The sequence below is a fragment of the Seriola aureovittata genome, chromosome 14 (genome assembly GCF_021018895.1).
Source record: "Seriola aureovittata isolate HTS-2021-v1 ecotype China chromosome 14, ASM2101889v1, whole genome shotgun sequence".
Taxonomy (NCBI): Eukaryota; Metazoa; Chordata; class Actinopteri; order Carangiformes; family Carangidae; genus Seriola; species Seriola aureovittata.
In genome coordinates, this window is record NC_079377.1 from 16,889,907 (window position 1) to 16,898,825 (window position 8,919).

General features: G+C 40.0%; 1 protein-coding gene across 1 annotated transcript; it reads left to right on the forward strand.

Moving 5' to 3' along the window:
• Positions 1–391: 391 nt before the first annotated feature.
• sparcl2 (SPARC-like 2) lies at positions 392–8,493 on the forward strand. Its single transcript, XM_056396109.1, has 9 exons — positions 392–672; positions 1,157–1,264; positions 3,870–3,942; positions 4,572–4,683; positions 4,962–5,080; positions 5,169–5,323; positions 6,318–6,430; positions 7,398–7,492; positions 8,304–8,493. Exons 2-9 carry the CDS (start codon positions 1,202–1,204, stop codon positions 8,357–8,359), a joined length of 786 nt encoding a protein of 261 aa, XP_056252084.1. The 5' UTR covers positions 392–672; positions 1,157–1,201; the 3' UTR covers positions 8,360–8,493.
• Positions 8,494–8,919: the final 426 nt, after the last annotated feature.

The following is an 8,919-nucleotide window of genomic DNA, read 5'->3' on the forward strand; positions in this document are numbered from 1 at the left end:
CTTATCTTGCTGTTATACTAAAGTCAGCATTCAATTTATGATTTGTCTAACCGTCTAGAGGTGGATCACTCTACCTTCTGCAGCTGTGTTCTTCCAGCTCCATTGCAGTTAATGTTTGCTGTTGCTTGCTCTCCTATGTCTGAAATACAAAGGGAGTTAGAGAGAAAGCGAGAGAGAGAGAAAAGGAGGGAGAGGGAGAGGGAGATAGAGAGATGTGAGTGTAAGAGGAAGAAGTGTGACCATATGTTCTCTCTGGCTTGTAAATCTGTCTCTGCCAACTTCAATGAAAGCCACCGCACTTGCCCCCGAAAAACATCCTTTCTCTCTCTCTCTCTCACCCTCTATCACTTTCTCAGTAGGCACAGCTTTGAACTGCACAATGTCTTAAACTAACACTGAGTTCAGGTACCTGTGCACTTACCTGCAATCAACAAGGAACTAACGTGAGAGGGAGAAAGTCTGACAGACAGGGAAAATCAGAGAGGAGGGGTTAGATAAGGCAAGAATGTAAAAATAGATGGATCAAATGAAAAGAGAAAGTACAGACAGCTGAAGAGGGCCGTAAAAAGAATACAGCCTCACGGTGAGAGTGAGACAGAAAGAAAAGGGTGTCTGGAAACAAGGAAAGAAGGATACAAGGGAATAACAACAGAAGAAAGGACAGAGGCCCCGGTAAGATGGTTTTTCTTTTCAAGCAGTCAGGGGGATAGAAAATTACTTGTTAGACTGTAACAACTTCCTCAACTGAAAGCTGAATGTCCTCTCCGTGTAATCCAACCCTCTGTTTCCTCTGTGATGGAAAATGATTGTTTTCTTGAGACTCAATGAGGTGCATTGTTTCCTGCTGCATTATGAAAATGACTGGAAATAGAGTAATAGTCAGTAAATGACACCACAGAAGAAAGTACAGGGAGAAAATGAAGAAAGAGTGCTTCTATTAACAGAGCTTGATCTCAGCAAATTGATAGTTCTCCAGCGCTAATTATTTTTCTGAGTTAACCTCAAATGTAATTTATATCAAGAAATGCAAATGTAGAGTGATGATGCTGCTAGAAATAAATACAAAATGGCAATGATTTTTCATACTGTATACTCTAGATAGCAACCATGTGATATGAAGATCAGAGTGATATAGTGAAGTATTTTTCTCCTGCAGGAAAATCTGTCAATTTCCTCGTGTATCCTACTGGAAGTCTCAACTATGAACCTGAGCTTGACCTTCGCCTTGTTTCTGCTCCTCAGTCTTCACTCTTGTACAACCATGGTGAGTCTATAACTTCTGTCTAAACTTGCTGTCAAATTTTGATGCGGCTATAAGAACAATAATGCTACAAACCTTAATAAAGGATAATCATATTATTGTTTTATGATCTGAGAAAACGGGCAACTTTAAAGAACTGGATCACACGGCTATTTGGTAGAATATTTAGTGCACACAATCTCTCCTCACCTGTTGTTTTGCTAGTTATCGGGGGGGCTGCTTTGTAATATGTTAAATGGTAATTCATGTATCAAGAAAGTGTTGCTCCAGTTTTTTGGGTCAGCAGTGCACCTGTTTCCCATCTGATCTTGGAGGACTTTGGGGGCAGATGTGGACCTGGCACAGACTACAAAGTTTTTGGAAATAGAAGTTTTCACTGTGGTTCCATTCTTTATTGTTTTTTTTAATTGTACAGTATAATTCATTTATAGTACACTGACTTCAAAATAATTTTTTGATGATTTATATTAGAGGTAGATAAAAAGCTTCTTCACCTGTGAAGAATCTTCATCAGAGCTGATGATGAACAAAGTTGATGTAAACATGGTTTTGATCAGTATGAACCATGAACATACAAAATTCAACACAGAAAAGTCTACGATGAAAGAGAAGTTTATACCTGAGTTTAGTGCGTGCCTCTGAAATTACATGGTAACATTGGAACCTTTCATCCTCTCCCTAGAACATGACAGGGAGCTTCAGAAAACTATGTCCATGTGTGGCTACATGGGCAGTGGCAGTGTGGAGACACAATGCAGGGTGCACTATATACAGTAAAGTTACACATATATACAGCCACCTCTATGTTGCAGCAAAATATTAGCCGGTCATAGCTTTCCATGACATAAGTCCCTGCTTCTTTATCTCTGGAGATCAGGAGATCTGCACGAGATTGGTTTTTGATGCTCCCGGTACAGAGAACAGGCAGGATACAAACCTTCACACTGGGAGCTTCTCTCTGAGAATTTTTCAGTCTCCTCTTTGGGTGTTGAACCTCAAAATTCACTGAGCCTCAGAAGGATCTAACTCACATCCTCAAATCATCCAATAAATCCTCTGACACCGTGAGCTACTTGGTCATATCATTAGCCTCTAATTTCCTTGAGCCTTTGAGTGCTGAAGTGTTGAACTTCAAAATTCACTGCAAAGCCTAAGGATCAAACCCAAGACCTCAAATCTCCAGAGTAGTCCTCTGTTTCCCTCTGCTATCTGAACAGAGACACTTGAGCTTTATTTCTTGGAGATGTTGACTTTTTCTATTGAACATTGGACTTAAAAATTCAATGCATCTCATAGGCATCAAAACCACAACCCAAAAGCTACCAAACAGTCTTCTAACTCCCTGAGCTATCTCACCAGAAGAGCTTGCTCTATTTCTTAAAGTATTCAAGTCTTTCCTCTGGGTGCGGGCGTTGAAAGTACAACAAGTTGCCAGAGGATCAAACCCACAACCTAAAAACTGACCTAAAAACCTCTGAATAGTCCTGTTGCTCCAATGCCTTTCAACTTGTCTACCGTGAGCTGCCAAAGGTGGTCCCAAGTTTTCCTTTGGACAGCACTCAAAGGAAAGAGTCAAAAGCTCTAAGAAAAAGTCAGTCCGTAACTAAATAGCTCAATATGTTACAGGACTGCTTTGAAGTTCTGAGGTTCAATATTTATGAGACTCAGTGAATTTTATAATCCAACACCCAAATGAAGACGCAAAGACTCTAAGTAATAAGTAGTGTCTGCTCATATGGCTCAGGGTCTTAGAGGGCTGTTGCGGACCTTTGAGCTTGTGGGTTCAAGCCTCAGTTAACCAAGTGAATTTTGAAGCCTGACTTCCAAAGGATAGACACAAAAGGTCTGACAAACACTGCTCAAATGGTCATGACAAGAGACCAAAGATTGTTGAGAAGTCCAAAGTCAGAGGCTCAAGGAAATGTTCAACAGTGCCCAGTCAAATGGTTCAGGAGGGCCATGTGTAAGTTTTGAAATCTTGGGTTTGAAATCTAAGGTTCAATCCCCTGCTCTGCTGCACATTTTGAAGTCCAACTGGAAATGTTTTCCAATTATGATAAAACATTAGACGCTAATGATCACTGCATCCATTATAAGTTTTTACGAAATGCATAGCCTACATTAATGGTTTAGATAGTCGTGCCTTTTGACCACTCTGCTAAAAGAGTTCAGCAATACATTAGCAATTCTAGTCTTACATACAATAGTTAGTGGTAATGGAGTGCAACAAGTGTCTATTTTCAAGATATTTGTCAAAGCAAAATGTTTAAATGTTAAAAAATAATATAATCAAAAGATTAAGTTTTGAAAGACAGCAAGTCTTTATATGTCTTCATGTCCCAGTCTGTGTTCACCACTGACAGCCCCGCCTCAGGCTATGGAGGTCCCCTCTTTGTTATGTAGACATTGGCCAGAGTTGCAAGCCCGCTTTGACGACTTTTAAAAGAAAATTACAAAATCAATTTTGCGCTTATATTATGATGAGGAAAGACCATAGCATTGCATTTTTGTTTTTTTCAAAATTACTAGAAATAATGGTCCACTTTTGGTCGAGCCAAATAATTCACTGTTGATAAGGTAGAAATGCATGTGTGTTTGTGTGTGTCAGGGAGGCAGAGCCCAGCGCAGACAGAGACAAGCCGAGGAGAGGCTGAGACCATATATTGGCAGAGTAGAGCCAGGTAAGACTGTAATGTACAATGAGACAAGTGCAAGACACGTCTGCATTGTTTGTTCGAACAACAGTAACTTATAATCCATATAAATATGACCATTATTTTATATTTAAATGTTTAATGAAAAGAATAAACAGAGCAGAAGTGATCTATACAGATATTATATTTGTATGAATCTGCAATTTTGGCTGTAAAGAAAATGGGACATTTGGTGACAAACACAGTCCCATTCCAAGGAAAGAGAATTTGACCAAAACACTTGTTTGAACCAGTTGATAAGATCAGTAAATCTATAATAAACAATTTCAAAGATATGTCTCCTACTGCATGTCTTTCTATTTTGGTGATGCATGTGTACAGCATGGTATTTTGGCCCAAGAATTTAATGCATAGCAATGATTAAAAGTCAGGCAATCAAATCATTAATTTCCCTGCCCTCATTCCTGTACTTTACTTTCTCTTGCTCCAACTTACTAAATTTTCCGCCCATCACTCAATGACATTTTTATCCTTCAAACAGACCCTCATATTATATGATTCTCTCATTCTAAACACCTTTAATCAGTACTTAAAGCTGAACTGGTGGAAACAGAACAGAAATTATGCATTCACAAGGTTGTCTCTTCATGTTTCAGAAAAGCTTTGTGAGTTGCTGAAATGCCATAGTCCAGTGGGATCTTGGTGCCAGGTGGTTCAGGAAAATGGAGTCCTGATCCCCAAGTGTGTTTGTCCTCAGTCCTGTCCACGGTAATTGCCTCATGGCATTTAAAACCTATCAACATTTGTGCTTTTGATCATTTTTTTGTTTTTTACCAGTAAATGTATTCAAATGTTTGCACACATGTGTGAAGTTAATCATTCACTGCCTTTGGATTTGTAAATGATACTCGTATAAAACCAAAAAAGGGTGTAGAATTTGGGATGAAATCATAAAATACAGGTGTTTATTTAATCCAGCTGTGCACAAAGAATGAGATCCATCCTCACATAAGGTTTTGCATGTGTGCACTGGCTCATGTAATCAGGCAGAGGGCACCAGTGTGCAGTGTTCTGGGAAAAACCTATGGGAATGAATGTTTGCTGCATAAAGAAGCCTGCAGAAAGAGACGCCGCACTGGACTGGCTCACATAGGACCCTGTCTGGGTAAACACACACAGCATTAGATATTACACACAAATCTCCACTGTGCACTGCAGTCTTCAAAACTAACTCTGTTATTTTTCTCGATCAGTCCCCAAGGCTAAATGCACTGAGGAGGAGTTAGGCCAGTTTCCATATCGCCTCATGGACTGGTTTCTGCTCCTGAGTCGTATGGGGGAGTCGTACACACCTGGTGCCCCGCCCCAGAGCTGCCTCAGCCACACCCAGAGGACACAACTAGCGCAGGTATCTGAAATGTCAGGCTTCAAGTGGGGGTACACAGAAGACTGACAGACACCACAAGTCTGTGTCCAAGGGGAGATGATGATTGGAGAGTAGTAAACATGATTTATGATCTGTGATCTCAGCTAATGATGATGCAAAAAGAGAAACTATAGACAGAAGAAAAACAAAAACATCACTGTCACTCCCCCGTGCAACTTAACACTGAACATAAAGTTGTTTTTGACACCAGACACCATCATCGCGCTAATAGACAAACTGTGCTTCATGAATTATCTGGAGAGAAATCGATGTTAACAACTTACTGTAAGTGGCAAGCTCTTGTGTTGCTCGTGATGTGGTCATCCAAAGAATGAGACAGCGGCTCTCAAGAAAACCATGTATAAATAGGATTTGGTCAATAGTCACTAAATTATTCAATAAGATGGCGAATGGAGGGATAACTTAATATCCTCCCGCCAGCCACCTTGACCTCCTGGCCTCAAATGAATTAAAAGAAAAAGCTGTGCATTATTTTGATGATAGGAAAAATGATACACTGTATTTTGGAATAAAACTCTTTGTAGTACTTCTTTTGTCCACCAATTGTAAAACACCAAATGAAGAATGTACAACCATGTTAACATGCTCACAATGGCAATACTAATACTATGGTGATGTTTAGCAGATGTAATGTTTACTATGTTCACTATCTTAGTTTAGCTTAGTTAGTTCTGACATTTGCTAATTAGCATGAAACCCAACAACAACGTACAGTTGAGGCTAATCTGGCGCTGGAAGGATCACCAAAGTTATTTGCTGCAGGGGACACAAATGTCTACATCAAATTTCATGTCAATCCTTCCAGTAATTGTCCAGACGTTAGAGAAGTGCCGCTAGCATGGCTAACAATGCATGTTTATGTATGTTTACATTTATTGCAATAGAAATGAAAGAAATGTTGTAAAGCTGAACAGTTTGCACCATTACTTTCATGTCTCTTCCTCTGTCTCTATAGCAAAGATTTACCTTGTTGGACAAGAACAAAGATGGCAAGTTGAGCCACAGGGACCTGAGGAAGCTGCGTTACAAGAGGATGCCGCTGGAGCACTGCGCTACACCCTTCTTTCAGTCAGTTCCACCTGCAGGAAATTATATGATGACTAATTTAGTTGAAAAACTTACTACGCGGTTACTATGAGGTGACTAAGTGGTCAGTAAGATAGGGACTATGTCCGTAACAGCATCATCATCATGTCACACAAAGTTTCATGATGTGAACCTTTTTGTCTCTTGCAACATGTTATATCTCAGCTAATTACTGAAACACCAAGGGTTAAAAATGTCACACTGAGATGCTTTTCGCCCCCGCTCTGTGACCACGTTGCACCTCCCACCATGCTGTTCTCTCTGCATGCCATCTATTCATTCATTCACCATGCCAATCCCCACTTCCTGTGTCCTCCTCCCCTCCCATTTCATGACCACACCATCTCTCCATCACCATACTCCTCCTCCATGTTGAAGCATTTCTTCTCCCCTTCTGTGCTTCCTACTTTCCTTTCATCTCTCCCATAAATTGACTTATCCTCAGCCTCCTCCCTCTCTGTCAATCCCTCTTTCGTTTTCACTCTTCTCTCATTCTTGCACTCTTCCATCTCTTATCCTCTCTCTACCATCCCTACTCCCACCCAACCTCCCATTTCTCTGTCAATCTGCAGTGACAGGTTTTGTGGGAGTTGGGCAAGCTGTGTCAATGTCAAGCCATTCCCAGCAATGATAATGTTTATTACCCACTGTGTCTCCCGCTGCCCATGGATTAACACAAATTGAAGGAGTACCCTTCAGAGATAATACTGCAGGGTGAAATGAAAGACAACGGCTGTTGAGGAACCCCAGTGCAGCTGTTTCTATACCTATGGATATGTCTGTATACCATCTCTGTGCATCTATACAAATCTATCATGTTGTGTTCACCTGCAATGAGTGCATGGGTTCATAAAAGTATGAGTGAACGCATCTGTTTTTGCAGTTGCTCTGTCGTCTGTCGGTGCCACGTTGTGAGGTCATCGTGTGTTGCACTGTGCTGTGTTTGCAGGTCATGTGACCGTAACAGGAACAGGAAGGTGACCCTGCGAGAGTGGACGAGCTGTCTGGTGGATCGCTCTGAGGCCTGGTTCTACCATTTCATGTGTTAGTTGCATCGTTTGCCCGATCTTGCAGTAAATCCACATGGTCACATATAGGAGTTGATAAAGGTTATAGACCACACAAAGCCCCTTTTACTGTAATTGAAAGCCAAGATTAAAAGTAGTCCTTGTAAAAGTAGTAGATTGTATTTTATGCAGTTGAAGAAGAGCAAAGATTCCCAACCAGCTTGAAAAGATTTGATGACGGGTTTTTTCTGTAATCATTCCATACATTTTGCTTCAAGTTTTACCCCAAATTTAGATCTAAAACGTGACCATTCTCCTTACAAATTTTCAATAAAGGGACAATTTAGTAATTTTATAAAATTGTTGGACTTATGAGAGCTAGATAATTAAATAAGAATAATGATCAAAATAGATGCAGTAGAGGCCCAGATATTCTGATATTCTGACTTGTATTGACGTCAGGGAAATGAACCCTGATGACATTATCATTTATATCATGATCAGATATGAATTGCTTATCTTAAATTTTAGTGTCTGATTGGTCAAACTGGGCAATCTTGGCTTGAATTTTTTGAGCCCAATTTGGCTTACTGAATTTGAACAACTTAAATTTGAGAAGATTTAATATAGCTTCTGAATACTGAGGACATTTGCACTTTGAATTTTTGAATCCTAATAAAACTGCATGAATTCAGATAGATGTTTTTCAATGTTAAATATTTCAGTGCTTTAATTTCAATTTTTCATTTGTTTTCATGATGTAATTAAAAAAAATTAAGTCAAATGTATCTGATTTATATCACAGACTATTCCAAACCAAAATGTTTTTTGTTTGTTTTTATCCACAGCAATGAGTATGGGTTCCCGCAAGCTGTGTCCTAGAATCAAAGAGAAAAACTTTTGACATTAGAAAAATGGCCATGAACTCCTGCTGTAAAGAACTTGCTGAAGACAACATCATCACACTTACCTGATTTAAAAGCTGCAGGATGGCATCGCTGCACACTGGTCACTCCGCTGTTTCACTCTGTATGGCAACTTGTAATATAGGGATTTATTGTGTCATTAAATTTCAAAGTCTGCTGGTTGTCTGTGCGTTCATGTGCGGATGAAATAAATGTCTGGACAGACTGACCGCTAGTATTGTTAATTACATCAGCTGACATTTGTACATTGGTGTTGTAAAAGAGCGGAGACAATAGGCAGTATTAAATCCCAATTACATGGCATGCTTTGAATAACCAATTAAAGGGGAGGATGACAGTAATGCAGACAGACGCCGTGATGTACAGAGAATGACAAACTAGGGGGAAATAAAGATAAGGGGGAAAGAAGCGCTTAGTATGAGATGACGTGACCGGAGAAGAGACAAAGAGATAATAAAGCGGGTGAAGGGGAGAAGTGGAGGAAAGTGTCATAATGCACTGGAGGAGAGCGAGGGAGGGAAGGAGCAAAGCAAAGTGA